The sequence below is a fragment of the Aythya ferina genome, assembly GCF_964211825.1.
Source record: "Aythya ferina genome assembly, chromosome: Z".
In the NCBI taxonomy this organism is placed as follows: Eukaryota; Metazoa; Chordata; class Aves; order Anseriformes; family Anatidae; genus Aythya; species Aythya ferina.
In genome coordinates, this window is record NC_140299.1 from 42,549,811 (window position 1) to 42,574,744 (window position 24,934).

Genomic DNA, 24,934 nt, shown 5'->3' on the forward strand with positions numbered 1-24,934 from the left:
TCTTCCCCGTATGATTGCCTTGCTGTCCTCTCTGTCACATTGTTCTGTTTGTGTATTGAAATTGCTAGCTCCTATTCATGGTCAACAATTCATCCAGTTCTCAAAGATGACAAATGTATCCAATGTATTTACCTCCTGTAGTGCTACAGGACATTGTACTTATGTCTGGAAATGGATACATATGGCATGTTTGAATGACTACTTAATCTGTAGTGTCACAGCTGCAGAAACCTGCAGAGCATCAGCAGACATCTACTACCAATTGAGTTGTATGTTTCCTACATTACCTCTTGCTTATTTTTCATCCATAAAGAACAGAATTTTCATTTATGCAGACCTCAAGAGGAATTCATACTTAGTTGTAGAGTAGTGTCAGGTATTTGATAATACACAGTATCATCCGAAGAAGAAATTCCTTTGGCAATTCTTTCACCTCATAAAGAATAGTAAATAAGTGCACATTTTAAACTGTATTTACTTGTTTGTTTATTGCTCTTTGACAACAAACATGGAGTGAATAATATAGACACTAATATTAAACTTAACATTAGCAAGACTTGTTACTTCCATGAATGTAGAAATAATCCAACAAAAAGATGATGATTCTTATCTCACAATTGAGATGAACAACATAGAATAATTAAGTATGGTTTACCTAACCGTTTAGAATATAGTATTTTGCAATCTACTCAGAAAAATTGTAAATGTGCCACAAGACAATAGGCCCATTTTATCATGTTGTAACAGCCGCTTCATGATGTGGACAAATTTATTCTGTGCTTGCAGCAAGGAAAAATGCAGTCCTTTCATATCTACAGCCACACGTTATACACTACTTGCCCAGATGACAGCAGAGTAAAAATCCCTTTGCTAAGTACATCTAATAATCCACAACAACACTTTCAAATATGCCCACTTGTAGTCCACCGCTAACATAAAACTAACCTTACTTTCAAAAGTGCCTTTTTTTATATATTGGAGAGAGTTATGGATAAAAGTTAAATCCATTTAAGTGCGGACATTCTGTTCTCTGCATTCAAGTTTGTGCAGCTATTAAGTGTATGCTTCTCAGTAAGTACTGTACTCTTACAAAAAAGGTTTGCTTTTCATCCTGAACTGATTACCAACAAAAGTAAATCAAAGGATACATGTAGCCCTTGCAGATCGGGAATTCAAAAGAATTATCTATCTTCTAAAAAAAGACATGAGTAATTAGTACAAAGAAAATACTGCATTTGCCCATCTAGCTTACCTAGAAAATGCTGAATTTGATCCTCTGTTTTGTTTTGTTTGTTTGTTTGTTTGTTTCTACAGTAATGGTACAGAAACAAACAACACGCTTTGATATTCCCAAAGTGCAATTTTTTAAAGCCCCAACAAACAAAACCTTCAAGTGAAATAAGCACTTCCCTTAATTTCACAACCAGACCATAACAATTATTTTGATTTTTTTTTTTTTTTTTTGGTGGAGAAACAAAATACTCCTAGGTCATGCAATAGGACACAAAGTAATTAGATGTGATATTTTTTAAAGTACTTTCATGTTCCTTTTCAATAACAAATTGATTTTTAGGCTATTTTAATCTCAAGCAAGGCTAGTATAAAATGTATGAAGTATTTAGAAAAAAGAAGTCAGAGGTCAGTCATTATCAATACCAGGTAAGATTCTGGAAACTGTATTTTCTAGCTATATAGTGAAATAAATTATGTAGTTTGTTATTGTTTCTAACCCAATGAAATGAAGCGAAATGTTCTTTCAGGAAACCTAAATTACACAGGTACAGTGCACTTCACAGTGCAATTTTTGAAAAATATTTTAAGTTAGTGAAATAAAAACAAGTGAACAATATAAATTACTTCTTCAATGTTAAAAGGTCTCTGAATGATATGTCCATAGATACTGAATTAATTACAATCCATCTCAGATTCACTCAAACTGTGTGAACATCACAAGCACCTAATGATTTGATCGTGACCAGAAGAACTAAAGGGGATTAAGTCGTTCATCCATGGCTGCTACTTAACAAGACCATCAACAAAGAAATCTAACACAGTACCTTCAGTACCAACAGCTATTAAAATTCAATGAAGAGTAACTATGTCTTAGTGATGCTAGACCTTTTGTCCATTTCAATGGAGTCTGGAGCAATAAAACTGACACCTGCACCAAGGCTTGAGCGTCTCAAAGATAATTCTGAGGGAGGGATATGACGTAGCTCTCTGCGAGATAATTTTACAGAGGTTACTCCTTGAAATTGTGTTATGGTCTCTCTTCTGTGGGTGACAGAAGGTAGCTGAGGATGAGATTTTGAAGGCTGAGCTTCATCTCTTCCTATTTTGTCATCACTAGTGCTTGACAAACACTCTTTGTTGCATCCAAATTCTGATATATCTTCTCCAAGCTTGTATGAATTCTGCCGTGACCTTAGAATATTTGTTCTGTCTGCTTCCTTTATTTTTCCTGCTTGACAGTTGGTTTCCAGGTTATGTGTTAGCTTGAATTCCTCAGAAGCAGCTTGTGATTCATCTTGACTGGATGCCCTGTCACCAGCACTGTTACCTAAAATGATTTTTTTATCAGGAAATACACAGCTAAAAGTTATATCAAGAAACATCAGTAAGTTGGTATGGTTTTACAGCATGAGTAACTTGTAGTATGAAAGTGGTAAAAATTTACAGTAATCTCACTTTTTTCTGTTAAAAAGTTTATCATCTACAAAAACATCAGAGGGATTTAGTTTCCACTGGCTCTGTGCTTGTAATACAAGCTTCACCATTCTAACTTGCAGTTTAGGCAATCTTAAAACAACTGAACCATGACAGTAAAATATGAAATTATTCGTATTTTCAAAAGTAGTCTGCAATTTCATTAGCAGAACACACAAAACATATTCTTTGAATGTGACTTTAATGTACACAGGGATTTTTGTTATTTTTAAAGCTCATCACTTTTTTATTACATTGTATTACGCCCAAAAATATATTCAGAGGAAAGATAACTAAAGGTAATTGTACAAAAATACAGAGCACTTCTTACAAACGTTACAAACATATGTATTTGAAAAAGTTAGAAATTCACAGGGACATTCACCTTTCTACACTTCGCTACAGTTTGGCTGTTTCCTCACAGCAAAACATGTCCTGGACTACATGCTTCTTCTTTGTGTATTAGACACAGAATAATCTTCCCCATGCTCATTTACAGTCCAACCTGTGGAATATTCTTATTCACACCTTCACAGCATACTTTCGAGTAATGAACCTCTAGGCTTATTATCCTGCCTGGAGAGCTAAACCTCAATTCACTCTGGTAGTAACAGATGCATATGTGACCAGCATGTACGTGTTACAAAGACATGGCACTACCTCAAGTGTGACGAAATTGAACCATCAGTTAAGAGGAAGAATGAGTCACGCTGAGCCTTAAGACAAAACACGGGGCCAAGAAGGCTGCACTGTGCACGTGAAGTGTTGGTGGTGGCAGTGTGAGGTGTAAGACAACCAAGATAATGACAATGATTAAACCATTTTTGATCCTACACTAGAACTACTTCATTTTAAGTTTGAGTTGTGGTTACTAGGTTAGTAGGACATGGAACAATCAAAAACTTTTAATAGTTGTTTGTTGGTCCTTTTTTTTTTTTTTTTTGGTCAAAGCATAGATCACATTAGGAAGCTTATCTTCTTACTACAAATATCTAGGTCTTTTAACCTTAATAAAGAATGATTTTAGTTAACTGGAAGTATGGACCTCCTCATTGACAATCTTCCAATAAATAACTTCTATGAAATCAAGTGCTGGCAGCAAAATCAAGTTAATTGTTTAAAATACTGGCATCTAAAAGCATAGCATATTACACATTTGTTAATTATAATGCCATTCAGAGTCTTTCAGATAATAAAATACCGTTTTCTCAACCACAACAGTGTGAGACTGTAGCTTCTCAAATTATGCTCGAATCCACAGAAAACCAAACATGAATTTAGAACAGTGTTATACCACTGCCTCAATTACAAACTGATGTTGTCTCTCCTTTGCAAGTGTGGGGAGATGTAGTACCTTCCTGGATATGAGTTAGTTCAGTAAAAATATGATTTTTATGTCTATCTGATATACTTTTGTCTGTTTGCTACCCCTTAAATGATCTACTGACAAACACAAAAGCATTTTAAGATAATGTACTTACATTTAGTAGGTGCCATTAGTTGATGGGGTGACTCTCCAAAAAAGCCCTTCAATTTCTTCTTCAGCTCTCTGCTGGTTTTCTTATAAAAAAATAAGTCTTTTTCCAGTTGCTGGACTTTTACTTCATACTCTTTCAAGGTTTCTGCAATACCTTCACCATCTTGTTCTAGGGCAAGTAAAACTAGTATGAGAACCAAATCTTCACTTCACTTCTCTGTGCCAAAGTCAAGATGCCCAGCTAGAGAATGTCCTGTATTTTGCTGACACTCTGCTTTCAGTGTGTACATTTAAACTAGTATGACAGAGGATCAAAAAGCCCATGCCAACCACAATTCTCCATTTTAATAGGAGCATTTAGAGGATAAAGGTCAATGTGATTGGTATCTTTCACCTTTCCAATGTCAACAAATTGAATATAAAAATATGACAATTCTGACAGTTTTTTAAAAATGGTCAGCTTTTTTCTTTTATACAAGCACCTTGTGTCTGTTCATCAGCATCCTACACGACATCAGAATTAGTAACAGCCAAAATGTTATCTTTGTACCTCATATATTCTTTTTTCTTTCATACGAAACACAGTATTTCTCAACAGTGACTAAAGATAATATCTGCTGCACAATTCCCCTTTGAAAACAAACAAGCACCCTTGAAATGATGCAGTATCAACTGTAGTTTTTTCTCATGTTCTCTGTGTTGTAGCGTCAGCTGCCTGTCACACTGCAACTTGATGTGCTCAAGTGCAGATTCCAATTCACGTATTATATTTTTCTGATCTATGACCTTCATTTCCTGTTCTTCAGTCTGCAGTTGTAATTTACGTTCAGACTCTCGCAGGCCAACAATCTAAGAAAGAAATACACTTCTATCAAACCATTTCAACAAATACTTTTACAGTTCTGCTTAATAGATGAATGGATACAAAAGCAATTGTCTCTATAAGCTTATACTGGAAACAGATTTGCCTGCTGACATGAGTTCACACTTCAGAATTGAGCTCTGTATATTTTGATCACATGGACTAGTGGATTTTTTAATGCCCTGTGCAGAACTTAAACTGATACAAGAGTTTTTTTCCTGTTTCTGGAAAACTTCCAATTTCTGTACCACAGACAACTTGTACACAAAATCACCCAAGGTTCACCCATGGGCAAAGAGAGACACCAAGTCCTAATGCATTTCTTTTTTATGTTTCCAGGTGTCATTATGATTCTTCAGTATATGGTGGTAAGCGCTTATTTGCAGAAAGATTTTATAATGGATTTGGAAAAAAGAAATACTATCCTGAGGTTAATAAAGACTGCAGGTGGGAAGAATTTCAATATGACACCACTGTTTAAATATGTTGCTACTTGAGAAGTTAGCAGCATAAAGCAGTGAAAAGGAGCAAGGAAATTTCCAGATTTGCAACACCTTTTAAGCTAATGACACCAAAACAAGATACAAACAAGTAATATAAAAGCATCCTTTTTTATGTTGATGTCAAGATGGAAAATATCCAAATTAACAACAGATGTGAGTAACCTAAGCAGGCTTTCAATGAAAGTGGATTAAATTGACTTTACTTCTTGACACTATTTCATTTAATTATTTAGCACAATAACAGGTAATAGGATAAAATATTGATCATTAGCCAAAGCAAACCTTGTTAAAGTATTTGAAGAGGATAGCTCTGAGCTCATCAGCAGACAAGGAAACTAGTTTTCCTATTACATTATCCTCACTCTGTGAAAGGATCTGTGAAGAGGATCTAAGCAAGTACTGGCGACTCTGAATACTTTCATTCTTGTAATCAATAGCAGCCTCCAGGGCTTCAATTCCTTCTTCCAGCTGGAAAAGGACATGTTCTTCCTACACAGAAACACAGGAGTGAGATTTTAAAAATGTACAAAACAAATCTTTGTGTGCATAAGACATTAACTTCATTCTCAAAGGTGAATCTAAATTTAAGAGCAAGACTAACTAGTAGTAGTACAGAGAATGGAATGGGAAAAATAAGAGGAAGAGTACAAATCTAGAACCTGTTTGGAGCAAGCAGGAAATGTCCTGATATCCCTTCCACAGATCAGAGTTCAAACAAATGGTTCATCACCACAAAAGCCTAAGTTCTATTCTTCCTTCATTTTCCCCTCCCCACAATTTGACGACTTCTATTACTTTTTCAGTTGAACTATTTTTCTAATTAGCGATTAATGAATCGATCAGATCTGTGAGCAGTTTGGTGACCATTATCTGTGCAGGAAGGTGGCAGAAATTAATGCCCTGAAGTATTGCAGAAGATTCTGTGGAGTGAAGCAAATAGGATTCTTTCCGGCATGCTATCAGCTCAGTAATAGGCCCAAACTGCTGCTTCTCAAGACCTAAAACAAATCTGTGTATTTTATATCAATCTATTCAATCTTCAACTTAATTATACTGATCAATTCAAGTGTGTAACATTCACAATATGGCTTATTTTCATTGTAACTATATGGAGGCTATTTGGTCTTTCACAAAAGCCTGTGAAAAAAAATCAAGGGATATCACTATTAGAGTACTTTACCTTGTTCTATGTCCTGATATGAAAATAGCTGCCTAAGATAAATTGATGTACATCCTGTTTCATTATTTCTAATAATATAATTGTTAGGCCAGCGACATTTGTCCAGACTCTAGCTAAAGTAAGTCCCTCTGAAAGTAAATGTTGCTCACTGTTATGTAAGTAGTGCTATTATAGCAGTATTTTACTGTCGGCTGTTAACAAAAACACCCAACCTCAGTTCCTTGATTCTAGACTATCTAATACTGGGAGACATTTTAGGTCATGATTGGAATACTTTATTATACAACATTGCCTAAAACTTTTATGTATCTCAGAGATAGTTACTTACTTCAGCTGACAACACTTTACCCTCTTTCAGTTTCTCATCCACACTATTTCTTCTTCTGAGTAGCTGATCCCTTTCCTTCTGAAGAACCTGAATTTTGTCCAGAATGTCTGTCTTATCTTCAGTAGTGCTGTCCTGAAGCTGCATACCTTTATCACACAATTCCTGGTCCAGCATACTTAAGCGAGTAGACAATTTCATACTATCTTTGTTTAAAGCCTTTAAAAAAAAAAAAAAAAAGAGGGAGAGAAAGAAATAAGAGGAAGAATGAGAGAAAGAAAGAAACTGTAAGTATAAAACTCCTTCCCCATAAACATGTACATGAGACTGTCGCATCCTAAAGTGGAAGACCTGTCTACTTTTTGTAAAGGGATGCCATTTAGGCTAAGCAGACAGCTACCATAAAATTTACTATTTAATCAAAAGATGAAAGAAAACAAAGAAAAGCAATGTGCAGTTTTCTACATATGTTACATGAGTTAGTCATTACGGTGACAATGACATTTCAATTTCTGTTTCTCAGTAGCCAAAGTAAATAATACAGAATGTTTCTCTGCCATGTTCTCTAGTTTGCAAGCATTGAGCAATTTTTTAGATATCGTTATTTAATGTGCTGCAATAACAGAACTTTGGAAGTCAGATTTTGTTTTGTTGTTAGAATTTCGAGGTGTCATGTAAATAAAGGTTATTACATTGTATTATTCATGTTTAAAATGTTGATTTGATCAAGCCACACAATAATGTAATGGCAGCGCTAGAGATACAAGTTGCATGGCTTAAACCTCTTCTGTTATCTGGCTGCCCTCCTCCCATAGTCTTTTCAGTCAGCTCTACAATTGTGTTGAGTTTCTTTCTTTCTTTCTTTCTTTTTTTTTTTTCTTTCTTAAATCACCTGGCTAGATCTCAGTTTCTTGATTTCTAGGTGGCTTTTCTCTTGCAGTAGTGCTTCTTTTTTAGCTACAATGGCTTCTCTTTTCTTTAAATCTTCTTCTAGTTCTGCTAACTGTTGGTGCTGTTGAAGAATTCTTTCCATTTCTTCATCCAGCCATTTCTTTTGCTCTTCTAATTTCTACAATTTAAACAGAGATCCAGAGAGCATTAACAAGGACTATTAGGGTCAGAATTTTATGACTATGTTTTTCCTCTTTTAGAGTAACTGATAAAACGTGAGAAATCAACATTTCTATTCTTAACATTAATTCTTCAACAGAATCCTGATTCAGGATAATACAGAAATAGGATTGACTTAAGGAGAGGCTCAGCAATGTTATATTACTACATCTTATGCAAACAATTTTATCAGATGCTTTTAAGGAAATGTATTATTTTCCTAAAAACAGTTATATAAATAGATGTCAGATATAGAATGACAACAACTAAGTTTGAAAGGTACCACAAGAAATCAGCTAGCCCATCCTCATTGCATTATTCTTGCCCAAGACCAAGATTTGTGGAAAAACACAATGATGAGAAACTGTGATGCTGAAAGAAAGAAAAAATGGGAGTTCTGATCCTGCTAGCAGAGTCTATTATAAGTCTCTTCTGAAGCAATGGTTTATCAGTGGGCATTTTGCTGGTATTGCTAAAAAGTTGCTTTTATTTCATTTTTTAAATTTATTTTCACCTCTAAAGACTTTGGCTAACTCATGAAACTCTCATGTTCCAATGTCCAGTTCTGAAATCATGCAGGTAGCACTGTTGCACAGGAAACCTACTATTCTAACACTGTTATGAACAACCAAAACCATAGCCCTCTGTCATATTTGTCAGATGAGAAAATAAATAAACAAACAAACCATGCAACATTTATAACAGAGCTCATCAGAATCACCTTCGAACCTACCAGACAACCAAACTTGTTGAATTTCCAGCTATCTGAATTACTACCTTTGACAAGTCGTAGAAAAAACAAAGACATTACAGCCCTCTCCTTTCGTTCATTCAAAAACAGTAAAAGAGCTTCTTGACTTGTCTCAGTTTTTGCTACAGCAAAAAAATAATAATTAAAAATAAAAACAGGGGAGGATGGAATACTCTTCTTCCAAACGCTTTACAAAGATGACAAGGGGTGAATAAAGACACCTTTTTTTTCAGTGTCCACACAGATTTGGAATAGATTAGCTACCTCTGATTTCTGTAAAGTTCCCACCGAGTTATTTTTCTTCTTTTTAAATGCAGCAATCTCTCTGTCTTTAAGTTTAAGAATCTTCTGTTGCTGTTCCATCTTAAGCTGAAGTTCCTATAAACAAAAACAAACAAACAAAACTTTCCTTCCGCCTCAATCAGTGTGTTTTTCAAACACATTTAATGACAGAATCTACACAATCATAAAATCAGACATATTGAACTAATTTCCATGCAAAATTGCAACTAAGGGCTAGACATCACATAATAACATTTAAAAAAATAGCTGAAGAGAAAGGAAGAATGAAGATTTCTGTGAAAATACTTATACACAATTTCTTCAGTGTCAAGTAAGCATTACTTAAAATGACAAAATCTGGTAGTATAGTACATTGTCTTTGGGAAAACAAAGGTAAAACTGGTTGATCTTATTCTTTGTCATAAGGAAACAGAAAGAATCCTACTTTAATTTGTAGCTGGTCCCGCTGAATCTCTGCTTCTAGTTGCTTCTTTTTTTCACTCTCCTCACGCAGTCTTTTCTCTAGCTGGGTCTGCTGATGCTTCATCTGAGCCACATTCTGCTCAAGTTCTATTGCTCGTTTTTCACTTTGGTTAGATAGAGAAGCCAGATTCTTAGTGTCTTGCTTCTTCTTCTGTAAGGCCTGAATGTTCATGGAAAATTTCAGCTTAACAACAGGAAAACTTAAAACTAAAACATGACTCAGGTTACAGGTTAATTCTCTATTTCAGTGAGTTATGACAGTGAGCAAGACTTACTAAATTTTACCACAACAATCACACATTATTTCTAAGGTCTCTGAGCCTTCGTAAAATCATCAAAGACAGAACTATCTAACTACTTATTTGTTAAATAGTAGTGGGTATAACTGTGTGAAGGTTCTCATTGGCTATTTCAATCCAACTAGCTTCAATTGTGTGAAGCTGGTGAGAGTTTCACAAGCAGAGTGTACAGATTTCAAAGGTGATGCTGAGACAGGAATTTGCAAATCCTAATGGTCATATTGGAAATACCTGCACTTTCAGCTTAGCTGCATCCATCTTCTTCCGGAACTCTTTTTGTAACTTGGCTTTCTCAGGAACGTCTCTCAGCTCCTTATTCTCCAGCTCCTGAAGCTGTTTTTGTGTTTCGGCCAGTTCCATTTTGGCCTGCTCAGATTCTTGCTCCAGTTTAGTTATCTTCAAGGAATATTGCCTGCTTACAGACTCTGCATCCTTACCTTAAAGACATCATATCCAAATAGTTTTAAAACAGCAAGATAATAATTTGCAATGTATTACTTAAACCTGTAATTGAATCGTTACTTACTTCATCCTGATTAAACCAAAAACTTCTGAGACATTTTCCAAACCTAAACAAACAGCTCCCTTATAACACTCAAATATAGATAAACGAAGGAATCTTAAATCTGAACTCTTCATAAATCATCTGATGTCACCAAAGAAAGTAACACTTGAGTGCCACATCAAGTGAAAATTTTCTGCTTACTGCAGCCCTTGGCAAAATAGCTTGCCTGTATTATTATGTTTTGGCAAAATAGCTTGCCTGTATTATTATTATTATTTTTTTTTTTTTCCCAGAAGAATATGGTACATATTTCTCAGCTTTGAACTTGGTAATCAGCAAAAAAAACTCTCAATTGTGTTTCTACTGATTTGCCCTGTTCGGGCAATCTGATTTGCTCTGTTTGGAATTCCGTAAGTACTGTTACTGGGGGTGCACAATGTTTCTCAATGCCAAAAGACTGCCTCAGGAGAATATGTACACAGTAGAAGAGTGTGATTGAAACAGGTAAGGACAGATCTTTAGGGTCATCATAATGATAAGTTTCTGGCAAGCATATATATATATATGAGGACAGATGTGTAATTATATAGGCTAACAGGGACACTGACCTTTTCCCTCATCCACTTCTGACTCCTGCTTCTCTACTGCTATGATGGGAATGCAAGCATTCCCAGCACAGTGTTGTATCTTCTCTCCTATCCCAGACACTGGGTGACAAACACATGTCCATGAAGAGATCAGTTGCACTAAGCATACATGAAAAATTACACTATAGGTGGATAAACACAATAAGCTACAAAACACAAAAAAATATTTAACAAACAAATCTGTAGATCACAGCTGAGTAGGACACAATAAAAATTTGCAGCCTTCAATGCAGTCATAGCAAGTAATTCATAGAAGTTATGAAACTGTAAATTACCAGAAGTATTCCCGCATAAGAAAATTACCCAAAAACTAAGACATGCAGGACTTCAGAAGTTTTGTGTCTTTTTTCTTGCTTATTTCTGAATGTCTTCATTTCAATTTTTCCGTCACTTACCTGTTCTTACTAATTCCTTAATAAGTTCTTCTTTCATTTTGATGTTAAGTGCAAGTTCTCTCATTTTTTGCTTGGCCTCAGTGAGTCTCAACTCTGAATTCTTTAACTTCTGCATGTTAAAAACATGACTTTTCTGGAGGCAGTCAATTTCTTCACCTTGAAAGAAAACAAAGCAATGTGGAGACAAAAAAAAAAAAAAAAAAGGAATAAAAAAGGAATAAAAGGAATACACTCTTTATCCAAAAGACAGTGCTCTGAAATATAGTATGTACAGAATTCTTACAAATGAAGTGAAAGAGCCAAAAGGAGAGAGTATTGCAAAGAGTCTTTTCCCTGCCCTCTAAATACGGAAATGATAGCATGCATTAGCATTTCAAGAATGCTAATGAATGCTAACCTGAGAGAGAAAAAAAATATTATTTAAGCATTTTCAGTGCATCTCTGATGAAATAATAGCATGTTTCCTTTTCTTGAACTAGTACTAGATTTGTATGTCAAGTGCTTTCTCGCTAATAAGTAGTATTTAAACATTAAGGTCACTGATGTCAATTTCAGAAACGGGAAAAGAAAAATAATTTAAAAATAAATTTATGTTGAGCTATAATGAAAAAAGTATTTGTATCAAATAAAGACATTTTGATGAGAAAAATAATTACATGTGATAAAGACATTATTGCATATTCTAATATTATATCTAACACAAGTTACTCTCATGACTTCCATTTTACCTGTGGCTGTATCAGTCTGTGGCACAGATTTGTCACATGAGCTGGACTTGTCAACTTGACATTTCATGTCACTTTGCTCAAAGGGAAAGCACAGAGAAACCTGTTCTCGTGTCCATGTTTGGTTTATTGAATGCCTAAGGAAGAATGGAAAACATGATACATTCTAAACACAAAGGGATTTTTTTTTTCTTTTAACTTTATATAAAGTACATGATATTAAAAAGAAGAGTGCCAAACTGAGAAAGCTTACATAAGCATTTGCACCTTCTTCTTCCCTTGCTCGATCTTGTTGGATGATGTCCCCAAAACAAGGATCATGCAATCTTTATCGCATCAAAAAAATGTGTTTTTTAAACTAATTTCATAATATGCCTAGTTGGTCCTGCAAATTTATTTTAAGTAGTATCACAAATGGCCTCACATTACACTAGGGTTAGGCAGTAATATTATATTTGCTATATATTTATCTGTAACAAAAATTAAAGAAAAAAATTACTTAAATGAGAAAAAAAAATACTTAAATTACTTTTTACTGTCCGTATTTTCTTTCTCTTCATCACTCTGATCAGAGAGGTGGCAGTGAAGGACTTCATCTTGATCTTCTATGTAGCTCAGTATCATCTGGCTACGAGCACGGAATCCTGCCATCATCCGAGCCAGGGAAAAAGCAGGGGGACTGGTATACACCTGCCAAAAAGCACCCAAAAAACCACTTGTAATAGTTTAGTAATTCTTTATTGATATTCCAATAGTATTTCAGTTTAAAAGTCTTTCACTACCTGACCTTGTATGCAAAATTGCAGGCGTTTTAAATAATATTTCTGAGTACCTGTGTACCAGAAGGTTTTGCAAGAGAAGGTTCCGCTTAGAACACTTGTCCCAAGTGCAAAAGAAGGTACTGTTACCAACTTATTACCCAAAATGTTCAGTGTATCAGTACAGAATAATCATTCATTTTGGTAATGCTTCCTATCTGAACTGTTAAACATTGCACAAAAAGATCACAAAAGACTACAGCTTTATGACTGTGATAAATTCTGTGTTTTAAGTCAATTTGTATGGGGCTTTGAGCAACCTGATCTAGTGAAAGGTGTCTCTGTCCATGGCAGAGTTGGACTAGATGATTTTTAAAGGTCCCTTCAAACTCCAGCCATTCTGTGATTCAAAATGTAAGCCCATAGATTTTGGACAATTGTGACATAGCATGTGTCGCAAGACATTAGAAAGTACTTTTTCAGTCTTCAATGCTAAAATGCTTCAAAGCTAAGCAGCAGCTGACAATAGGTCACCATAATTTGTCACACCAAATATAATTATTGAACAATAACTGTTAAAAAAAATGTAATGCTTAGGTAGACCTTACCTTTCGGGTCTCTGTCCCTGAAGATGGGTAAAGGGAGTGTAGCAGACTCTTTGTGAGTGGGACACTGTATGGCCTTCTTGCAGATGCCGTAACAGCAGGCCCATCTCCACAAGCACTTGAGAAGTCCGAAGTTTTCACAACCATAAACTTCTCTAATTTTTCTTTTAGCTGATCAATAAGGATTTGCTGTTCCACCATTTTTTCATTCTCATATTCAAAAAACAAAACAAAACAAAACAAAAAAAACCACAACCGTTGCTGATCATCAGGTCTGCATCATACCTTTCTAAATTCATTATAAAGGTCAGTCTTCTTGTATATCATTCACTAACTCTAAATTCTTCTGCAGTGCACAGGCAAATTCTGCAACAAACTGAAAATTCTCTGGCATGACAGGTAGAATCTTACCTCTCCCCAAACTCCAATAATTTTTTTGAGACATTTTTGTGTCTAAAGGACCTGTCCTATATAAATTATGTCAGCTAGATTTAGACATCTAGTAAGAAGTAGATAACATATTTATCAGCCCCTGCTTGCCTTATTTGTGTGTTCATGGATAAATAAAATGGTAATTCAAGAAAAATGTTCAAATGAAGCACATGGTCTGAGTTTAAATAATGAAACATACATACATGTAGGCTTCCTCTTCCTCTTTGAGCGGTCCAACTTGAAAGATTATTTTTATTAATTAACATAATAAAATTGTACGTGACCCCAGGATCCCTTGTATCAACCATTACTTTATTTTCTACCCAGCCTCAAATTTGTCGGTAATGCTAGCTTGAAGAATTTACTTGCCTTTCCTAGAGCAATCTCTGTGCACTGTTCAAAATTACATATCTTCACTGAACTGATTTATCCATAAGGCCAAGACCATACAATTTTCAGTCTTCTCTGTTCCTTTCAGAATACATCTAAAATCTTGCCTACCAACAGGAAATTTGAATAACAGCTAGAGATAGTTAACTAAAGTATGCATTCTCCTACTTTGAATCATATATTTTTTATTTATTCTTTTTTTTCTCATCTTCTTAGACTGCAAGTCCTTTCCCCATATATAGACAATGCCCCACAAATTGACATTTTGTTGGAATACAATACATAATATTTCTGTGTCACAGGAAAAAGAATATATATGTGAATACCATACATTTTATGATTGTGGAAGAAGTAATGGGCAACTCCACCTTGCAACTTTTTTTTTTTTAATTCCTATAAGACTCTGTCCCTTATGCCCTTGTACATACAACCCCATAGTGCATAACCTGTTACATAAAATACATGTGTACAAACACTTACATGCTACTTTTACAGTTCTTATTCTATCATGTATCATTGAAATGACACTTTCCTGTACATACACCTTTAAACCATTTGACACAAGCATTTGATTTAATTATTATACTGATTTTTCTGTTTTTAAGTAAAAGTGAGAGCTGTGATCTTTTGCCTACAGTACAACTGTTTCTGTTCATAACATCTGCCTCGTATCCTCCATAGGATACAATTATAAGCATAATTGTATATAAGCATCTATGCATATTTTAAGCATGGATTGTTTCAGTCTAATAAGCTGACAATATGCAGTATGGGTTAAAAAAGGAAAACACACAAAAAAAGCCTATCCAGAGATGACAGAACAGAAAAAAAGTTACAGAGGGAAGGAAAAGATGGTGACTAGTATACTTACCTTTCATTCATTGACTCTCCCCAAGCCATCAGCAAAGAAGAGGAAGAAGGAGAAAAAGGAGAAAAAGGAGAATAAGGAGAAGAGTACTAACTAGCCATGTTTATGCTGTTCCCTTTAAAAAAGGTCAGCTCTATCATCCTATAAAGTCAGATCTATCAACTATCCTATATATGGTCTCCTGGATCTTGAAATGCTATTCACTTACTACCCATTACAATTTCATTAGCACATACAAGATCTAGAGAGGGAAGGAGGCAAGCAGTGTTTCCACTGTGTCACTCAGTTTCTTGTAATAGTAAACTCTCAGAATACTAGGATGAAATTCTGTCTTAAAAAGCCAAAAGGCAACAATACTTTACTCTCACACTGAATAAAGATATAACAACGCATGTTTCTATATAGCCTTTCAATTAAAGCATTCTGTAGGAACTTTATGGTCTTTTTGAGATTCTAAACAATCTTTAAAAGCCTTTCAAGTCCTAAATCATGAATCGTCCTGAAACAACTTAGCAACAATACAGATCTGGAGGAAGGCAGGAAGCTCAAAGAGAGGGTGAATGAATCACTTAATATCGTACAGGAAGGCTGTGGCACAGTTATGCTGATACACAAACTTCAGGAATCACAGTATTGTGATTCACCCACTAGATGATCTCAGCTCATTAGGGAATACAGCTCTAATTCAAACAAGGTGCTTGTAAGACTGGTAGGTGTTTACATCCAAAAAAATTCTGAAGGATCTGTTTTGAAATAATGAGTACATTCCTACAGTGGATGGATGGTTTGATATAGATATATGTAATGTATGCCAGAGGAAAAATACCTGTAATCTATGTGTTTCTTCAGCCTTCTTTAAAGATTCTAGTTGCTCTTCATTTTCCTGTATTAATGTCTTTATCTGATTCTGCAATATCTTCAACTCATGATCCTTCTGGCTGAATACTTCTTCATCCATAGCTAGAGCCTGCTAGATAATAAAAGGAAAATTCAGCCAGTGGAAAAGCAGGCATTGTTATTCTTGAAGTTGGAAAATTAAATACATACACATATTTATTTGTTGTTAAAAGATGTGATTGGAACTGCAAAGTTGTGATGTATATATGGCAAATTCTCCCATCATGGAATCACAGAACAGCTGAGGCTGGAAAGGACCTCTGAAGGTCACCTGGTTTAACCCCCAGCTCAAGCAAGGCCACCTTGAGCAGGTTGCCCAGGACCATGTCCAGGTGGCTTTTGCAGGTCTCAGAGGATGACTCCACAACCTCTTTGGGCAACTTGTTCCAGTGCACAGCCACAGCCACCACACAGTACAGAAATGCTTCCATATGTTTGGATAGAAGCTCTTGTGTTCCAGTATATGCCCACTGCCTTTTCTCCTGGCTGCATGTTCACTGCACCTTCCCTTCAGGTATTTGTAAGACATTGCTAAAATCCCCCACTGAGCCTCCTCTTCTACAAACTGAACAGTCAGTCCCATCTCTCTCAGCCTTTCCTCATTGGAGAGGTGCTCCAGTCCCTTAAGCATCTTTGTGGCCCTCTGCTGGACTTTTTCCAGTATGTCCCTGAATCTCTTGCATGGGGGAGCCCAGAACTGAACAGAATAAAGTAGAATGGAGTAGAAAAGTTGGAAAGAACATACAAAGATCATCAAGTCCAACTGGCTGACCACTTCAGGACTAACCTAAAGTTACAGCATGTTATTGCAGGCAGTGCCCAAATGCCTCCTGAATACTGACAGGCATGGGGCACCGAACAGCTCCCTAGGAAGCCGGTTCCAGTGTCTGACCATCCTCATGGTACAGAAATTTTCCCTGATGTCCAGCATGAACTGGACATCCCCCACAGCTTTGTGCCATTCCCATGCATTCTTCCCTCAGTTACCAGCAGCAGAGACCAGCACCTTCCCTCCTCAGGAAGTTGCTGAGAGCCATGAGGTCGCCTCTTGGCCTCCTGTTCTTCAGACTGGACAACACAAGTGTTCTCAGTCTCTCCTCATAGTACCTGCCTTCCAGCCCTTCTACCAGCTTTGTTGCCTTCCTCTGCACACTTTCAATTATCTTAACATCCTTCTTACATTGTGGAGCCCCTGAGCACACAATACTCAAGATGAGGCCACATCAATGCTAAATATGGTGGGAGAATCACCTCTTTTGACTGGCTGGCTATGCTGTGTATAATGCACCACAAAATACAGTTTGCAACTGCAACTGGACACACTACTCCAGGTGTGGCCTCACTGAGCAGAAGGATCACATCTGTTGACCTGTTAGTGATACTTTGCCTAGTGCAGCCAACAAAACCACTAGCCTTCTTAGTAGGAAGGGCACATGGCTGACTCATGTTCAACTTGGTGTCCACCAGGACTCCCAGATCCTTTTCTGCAGGGCTGCTTTCCAGCAGGGTGGCCCCCGGCATGCACTAGTGCCTGGAGTTGTTCCTCTTCAGGTGCAGGACTCTGAACTTTCCCTTGCTGAACTTCATGAGGTTCTTGTCAGCCCACCTTTCTAGGCTGTCAAGGTCCCTGTGGTTATGGCAGCATGGCCCTCTGGGGAATCAGCTGCTCCCTTCAGAAGTGGTTATGTGTGGTTTCCACCAGTTGTTTCTTTACTTCTGTTTCTCATCTATTGATTTTGTTTTGACAAGTTTCTTTCTCCCAAAGGAAATAATGTACCCATAACCAACACTACCTTACAAAGTGGGTATTTAAATCCAATTACTTTCTTCAGTGTGCTGTGAGATGTGGCTGCAAAATCTCAGCATCAATCATAATATTAATACACTTCTCAAACAAAAAAATAAGGATGGCCCTCCTCATTTTTCATCTCAAATAAGAGCCTAAAGATTAAAGAAATTATAATGTGTTTTTTTTTTTCAGATGTTTTTCTGGGTAAGTGATCCAATCGCGATTGAAGGTTACTTCCAAATGTAGTTGGCCTTCCAGAAAACCTTTAGGAGCCAAATGCAAAGTACAGACACACACTGTCTTACCATTCTAAAGACAGATACTTCTGTACAACTAGCTTACCTATATCTTTCAAGTAAATACAACTCTTAAGAGCTGCTCAAGAGCCTTTATTGCCCTGTTTATTTTAGCATCTCCCTAACCATCTCCTCCTAGCTGTGGATGGCATGCTTACCTGGGTATCTTTCAGTTTAAACCCAGCTCTTACACTGTTTTGAACCTGGGAAGCAGAGCTTTACAATAAGCCAGAGAAAAAAAATGAAGAATAAATAATGTAGCTGTAATGTAGGATGATGAGAACCAAGAAAAGCCAGAATTTGTGTATGCAATTGCAAGGTAACAATCTACAGGCTTACCAGAATTCAGTGTGAAAACTGAACATAGGTTGATTTTAGAGTTCCAACAAGTTAGAATTTTATATCTCCTCCTCCTACAAGACAGACACATTAGCTTTCCTGATTTGTTCATAGGTACCTAAACAATCAACTTATAATGAAATACCTGGCATTTCTTTAGTTCTCTCCTCAGCTGAAGAATTGTGATATGATGGGGCTCTTGCATGGTGCCAGTTCCAGTGTCAATTTGCTGCACGGTGAGAGCTTCCTTCATTACTTCCTGTACCATGTTGATCCAACTCTGCAACCTGTCCCGATGACTTCTTTTTAAGCTAACATCATCATTCAAATCAACCAGGAATGGGAAGGCTTCATCTAAACAGTTTCTGTAGCTGAAGCACTGAACTTGAAGCCGGGTGAGCTGTTCTTCTAGCAAACTGATTCGGGTTCTTTCTTGATTTAAGTCATGTGAACACTGATTACCGACTTGTTGGTTCTGCAAAGCTTCTCGGAGCAATCTGATTTCAAGTTCCATTTCATCAATCCGGTCTTGATCAGGGTTGTAGTTTACAACTGGTTTATTTCTAATGTTTTTGGCTCTGTTTGCATATTTGAGCGAATTTAAAGATTCATCAAAGTCTGATGAGGATGGACTTATACATGTTATCATGACAGTCTTGGCGTTTCCTCCTAGGGAGTCTTTCAGAATGCGAGTGATTTTAGCATCCCTGTATGGAATATGTACGCTTTTCCTTTTTGGGTCTCCAAGAGCACTGATGACATTTCCCAAGGCCAACAAACCACTATTGATTTGAATTGATTCTTTGAATCGTTCACCGGTATTTCCAGTCTTTGTCACCCTCTCTGATCCTGCCAAATCCACAAAATGGAACTTTGAAGCAATCATCTGGACTGATTTCCAAGATGAATCCTGTGGATCACTATTTTTTTGAGACTCTGAAGATTGTTTCTGACAAATACTGATAGTAAAAATGGCATGTGATCGACTAGAGTGTTCATTCATTTGTGTTGTGCCTGTGTGACGAGCTGCATTGCCACTTTCCAACAGGCTCATCACTTCATCTGCACTTTCTACTTGGAATTCCTTAGCACCAACAATCACTTCAAACACCAAAAGAAAATCAGAATAATTAAATTAATTTTAAACTTTTCAGTAAAAGTTTACTGCAATTATGAATAGTCAATCTATAAACACAAATCACAGAAGCATACAAGACTGCATTATTATAAGGTTGTAGCACATAGCTAAATAAAATAAAACAGTATGTGGAAAGCATGAAGCACAGCACATCTGAAACCTGCAGAAATGTAATATATGGGCATATTTTGTCACAGCATTTGAAACAATATCCTAAACAGAATACACAGACTTAGGTGTTTACACATCGTCTTATGCAATTTGCAACCTAGTGCTATCTAGAAAAAAGTATGAGCAAACCTAGCTCAAAGCTTACTTTGTCAGTTAAAAAAAAAAAAGACAGAAATTTTGAAATTTTGTAGTAAAAGTGACTCCCAGCCTATGTTAAGAACATAGTTCTTAGTGGAATGGAAGCAGATATTTACAGTATAAGTAGCTTAACAAATATAACTTTGAAGTGAGAAGCAAAGGCTTAATCTTAAAGCATTCATTCAACTGAATAATCATGCACAATTGTTTCTATGCTGAATTTGCAGAAGCAGTAAAAGTACTACCTTACCACCTGATGCTGCTTCTGGAGGAACATTGATATTGTTCATAGGAATGTAAAATGAAGGCTGCTTCAGATCAGCTAAACTGAATTTACATTTTTAAAACGTGACTTCTTCTAGTATTAGTCATCGATAAGCTCTCTTTTCAAGAGATGGAAATAATAATTTGTGCACACAACAGAAATCAAATGCACAAAGTTCTAGAGCTGGAATCCTACCTGTATTTCCCTTTTCATCTTCTCGGATATGTAAATCTTTCACAGAGGTCTCCAACTCCAATAAATCTCGAAGTTCTTCCTTGTAAACCTCTATATAAGATACTTTCACACGGAAATCAATGTTATGGTTTTCAGAAATATGCTGAAATAACTCCTGAATAGCCCGTGGGATTATGCCTTTTTCATCCTCTGAAACTGATGCTAAAATATAAACACATATGTCACGGACACTTGCAGTCATTCTGTCACACAAATTACATAGACTGAAACTAAAGAGAAGTCTGCAAGGTTTATCACTCAATATAATAAGGAATAGGAAGAGCTCGGTTTTCCCAGGTTTTCATGTAAATATTTGCTTTTCTGTTGATCAGAAATGCATGGAAATGATACAGAACTTTACTACTTTCTGCGGGTATGAGACTAAAAGAAAATTAAATTTGTAAAAAATCATGCTAGAAGAAAAAAATATTTTGAACTTGCTACTGAATTAATGACAAAACTTCAAATCCTTTATGCAGAAAGAATGAATACGTAATCAAGGACCAAGAAAAATCCAGATAGTCTTCTAATTCCTGCTACTCCACTTCTTCTCTCTTATTCAGCACAACACACAAACAAATTGTTACTTCTCGATATGGAAGGGAAGATAACCAGAGCTGGTGATACAGGATTCCAGAGAAAGTCGGAAAGCAAAATCGTATACATGCAGAAGCTGCAGAATTCTTCTGCAAACTAATACAGAAAAAAAGTAGTTTCCAGTCTCAGGTGTTTGAGAAATACTGACTTGGAAATACCAAGTAAGTCGAATAGTAGAGTTTCAGATATCTGCCTTTAAAAAAGCAAAATTTGAAGTTCAACATAAAGTTCAACAAGGCCAACATGCAAGGTTCTGCACTTGTGCTGGAACAGTTCCAAGCACAACTACAGTCTGGACAGAAAACAGATTGAGAGCAGCCTTGAGGAGAAGGCCCTGGGGGTGTTGGTTGATGAGAATCTCAACCTGAGCCAGCAATGTGTGCTTCCAGCCCAGAAAGCCAACCATATCCTGGGCTGCATCAAAAGCAGCATAGCCAGCAGGGTGAGGGAAGCGATTGTTCCCCTCTGCTCTGCTCTCGTGAGACCCCCACCTGGAGCACTGCCTTCAGCTCTGGGTCCCCCAGCACAAGGACGTGGAAGTATTAGAGAGAGTCCAGGAGGGCCACAGGGATGCTTAGAGAGCTGGAGCACCTCTCTTATGAAGACAGGCTGAGGGAGTTGGAGTTGTGCAGCCTGGAGAAGAGAAGGCTCTGGGGAGACCTTAGAGCAGCCTGACAGTACCTAAAGGGGGCCTACAGGAAAGCTGGGGAGGGACTCTGGCGGGACTCTTTGTCAGTTGGTGTAATGATAGGACAAGGAGTAATGGCTTTCCAACTAAAAGAGGGTTGATTTGGATTAGATATTCAGAAGAAATTCTTTACGCAGAGGGTGGTGAGGCCCTGGCACAGGTTGCCCAAAGAAGCTGTGGATGCCCCATCCCTGGGGGTGTTCAAGGCCAGGCTGGATGGGGCCCTGGGCAACCTGGTCTAGTGGGTGACATCTTTGCCCGTGGCAGGGGGTTGCAACCGGGTGATCTTTAAGGTCCCTTCCAACCCAAACCATTCTATGATTCTATTCCATGAAATTTATACATGAAATCTCTTTCCAGTCTCTGAAAAAAGTCTAAGAGTGAGTTTGCTTAATACAATTACCTAAAGCAGATACTTTCTAAGTAGGATAAATGTAGCAAAAATTTCTAAAGCACTGTGTTTCAGAAAGTAGTGTAAGTTGCCTGTTAGAATAGAGAATGGGAAAGAGCACTTTAATTTTTTTTATTTTTTTTTTCTCTCATACTTCTGGTATAGCCTAATGGACACAGAATTTGTGTTTAGAACACAACCATCACATAAACTTTGGAATATATATATTTTTTTTTGCTATACATTTTTTCATTATCTCTTAAAAATTCTCAAGCATCATCTGTTATGTATTAAATACTTAATTTGCAGAACTACATTGTTCACACACACACAAAAAAAGACTTTTTACAACATACCAATGTGACCACCTCCAATGGTGTAAGTCTTCCCAGAACCTGTCTGTCCGTATGCAAATACTGTAGCATTATATCCCTCAGTCAAAGACACTAGAAGAGGTTTAATGCAAACTGTATAAACTTCTTCTTGGGTTGAGTTTTTGCCAAATACAAAATCAAAAGTGAAGACACGGTCTTTCCCAATGATTATTTGCTGTGTATTTGGGACTAATCTCACGCATACTTGGTGGTTATGAAGTACTTCCTTGGAAAGCAGAGGTCTGACCCTTATTGCAACTTTAACCGGGATCTCCTCCATGCTGGCCTCCATCTCTGTGCTCCCCACTGAGTATTCATGAAGTCATTACAACATCTGTTACAATTCCTCTGTTCACCTCATTTGCAATTTTCTGCACCTAAGAAAAAATGTTTTCTGAGTTAAATAATAAAGAATTAACTCCCTGCTGAAATAGAATGTTGAAGAGTTTCCCAAAGAATACATAAGCATCATTACACCCTGGAAAGTAACTGTGATAAAAAAGCAGATATATTAACAACTGTTAAACCAGTGCATAAACTAATTTTGCTTCTATTACCTTCTAAGCTAGCAGACTTAACCTTTGGTCTGAAAGTGGTCAGACTTTCTGTTTGGACATTATACTGCCATATGAAGCAACAATATTGTAAGATCTTGTTAATGAACTGTTGATAAAGCATATACTTACAATGAACCTTATTTTCTCACTGCTACAGTACTGATGCATAGGCAACAGAAATTATTCAAACAAAACCTTTTTATCCTGAATTTATACCTATACACACACACGTGCTTTAAAGCCCTCATAAATACTTGGCTTACAAGGGCCAAGCATTTATAATTTCAGAAGCACAGAAAGCTGTCGTGTTGCTTATGTGGTAGGTATGATTTTAAATATTTGTGATTACTACACACAAAGCATTCCTCTGATTTTAATCCGTCTGTTTATGCCCATATGTAACTATTTTTTATTAGTTATATATTTCAGCAACCATAGTTCCTTATACTGCCCCCCATGTATTAATTCTGAAGCACAGTAAGAAGCATCAAATAGTATTTCTTTACAAATGTCTATCAGAAACACTCAAAAGCCTCTATGGGTATCAAACGCTGCCAGATCCCAAACACATCTTCTGCTTTTGCTGATTCTCATTCACGCAGGCTTTGCCATGCAAAGGAAAGTTTGCTGAACTTCCTTCTTACTGAACTCCCACACAGCCTTTTTGCTCTGTTACCCAACTGGCAGAACTCACCAGCTAAGCACATCAAATTCAGCCTTCATGAAAATGCAACCAGATTTAAACATAAGTCTTCTGTGGTTGCAAAGAGAAGAGTTTTTGCATTTCACTTACACCCATTTGCATTGAGGGCTTGTCCATTCAGAGCTGAGAAACTTTGGAAGCTGACAAAAAGCCTTGTTTTACAGAACCGAGCAGAAGGAAGCCAAGGAAGATAAGCAAGAGCCTGAAATCCTGCTCATTTCATAAAGGGCACGGCAATCACGAGCAGCTACTTAAGACTTACTGACTGCAGATTCCAACCACGTTTTGGTGCGTTTCTGCCTTTATTTACCCAGGTGCCCTCTTTGTATGCAGCAGCGAGGCCTGCTGCAAGAGGCTGGCAACGCCCCCCCCCAAAAAAAAAAAATTACACCGAAACAAGTCGCGGGGAGGGGCGAGATCCCATTTACTATTTCCTAAAAACAAACAAACACAAAGCAAAATGCCGGCTCGGCGGCAGGGTGGGGCGGCTCCCCCCTGCCCCGTCCCCGTCGCTCCCCGCTCCAAACCTGCTCCGGGCGTCGGGAGGCAGCCGCCGGGCGGGCTGAGGGGCCGGCGGGCCGCGCCTGGGCCGCCCGCGCGGCTGTTGACAGCGCCTCGCTAGGCAACGGCCGCCGGCAACGGCCGCAACGGTCGGCGGCAAACGGCCGGCGGCGCCGCCCCGCCGCGCACAGCGGCCCCCCGCGGCAGGAGGGCGCGGGCGGAGCGGGGGTTGAGGGGTGGGTGTGAGGGGACATCGGGGGGCAGCGGGGGGCAGCCCACGGCCCCCAGGGACGCGCACACCTCGCCCTCGAGTCCTGGGGAGGGTGGAGGGGGCCGCCTGCTTGAGGTCTGTGCGCTTTAATCAAAGCAGGGGTGCGAAATGCGGCTTACATGTCGGAGATGTCTCCTTACAGCTCCGGTGGAGCTCAGCGTTAAAGGCTGGGTTTTCCCGCAACGCAAGCGGTCTCCACATAGGCGTGCCATGCTCACAGCAGCTCGCACCTGCTGGCCCAGCAGCCGCCTGGAGTCTCCAGGCACACGTACAGACACATAC

At 37.7% G+C, this 24,934-nt stretch overlaps 1 protein-coding gene across 10 annotated transcripts; it reads right to left on the reverse strand.

The window, feature by feature from the left end:
- Nucleotides 1–461: 461 nt before the first annotated feature.
- Nucleotides 462–24,890, reverse strand: KIF27 (kinesin family member 27). Of its 10 annotated transcripts, none has more exons than XM_084505297.1 (19): nt 24,772–24,890; nt 22,603–22,997; nt 20,532–20,732; nt 18,770–19,725; nt 16,130–16,273; nt 13,617–13,823; nt 12,780–12,940; nt 12,254–12,387; nt 11,526–11,681; nt 11,092–11,229; nt 10,210–10,415; nt 9,642–9,839; nt 9,179–9,292; nt 7,946–8,122; nt 7,057–7,272; nt 5,831–6,037; nt 4,834–5,032; nt 4,188–4,352; nt 462–2,560 (listed from the first exon to the last, which is right to left on the reverse strand). In XM_084505297.1, exons 2-19 carry the CDS (start codon nt 22,910–22,912, stop codon nt 2,097–2,099), a joined length of 4,353 nt encoding a protein of 1,450 aa, XP_084361423.1. In that variant the 5' UTR covers nt 22,913–22,997; nt 24,772–24,890; the 3' UTR covers nt 462–2,096. The 10 variants fall into 10 exon arrangements, with proteins under 10 accessions (XP_084361423.1, XP_084361422.1, XP_084361421.1 ...); XM_084505296.1 differs by having other exon boundaries at nt 24,408–24,817; XM_084505295.1 differs by having other exon boundaries at nt 24,147–24,817.
- Nucleotides 24,891–24,934: the final 44 nt, after the last annotated feature.

What these genes read in the sequence shown, in the direction of transcription:
- KIF27 (XM_084505297.1), bottom strand. Translation starts at nt 22,912, where the DNA reads ATGGAGGCCAGCATGGAGGAGATCCCGGTTAAAGTTGCAATAAGGGTC. An exon ending in GAGAACTAAAGAAATGCCAG is followed by an intron (nt 16,274 to 18,769) that starts GTATTTCATTAT and finishes TTTATTATCTAG; the next exon opens with CAGGCTCTAGCTATGGATGA. An exon ending in TCTTCAAATACTTTAACAAG is followed by an intron (nt 5,033 to 5,830) that starts GTTTGCTTTGGC and finishes TTTCTTTCTTAG; the next exon opens with ATTGTTGGCCTGCGAGAGTC.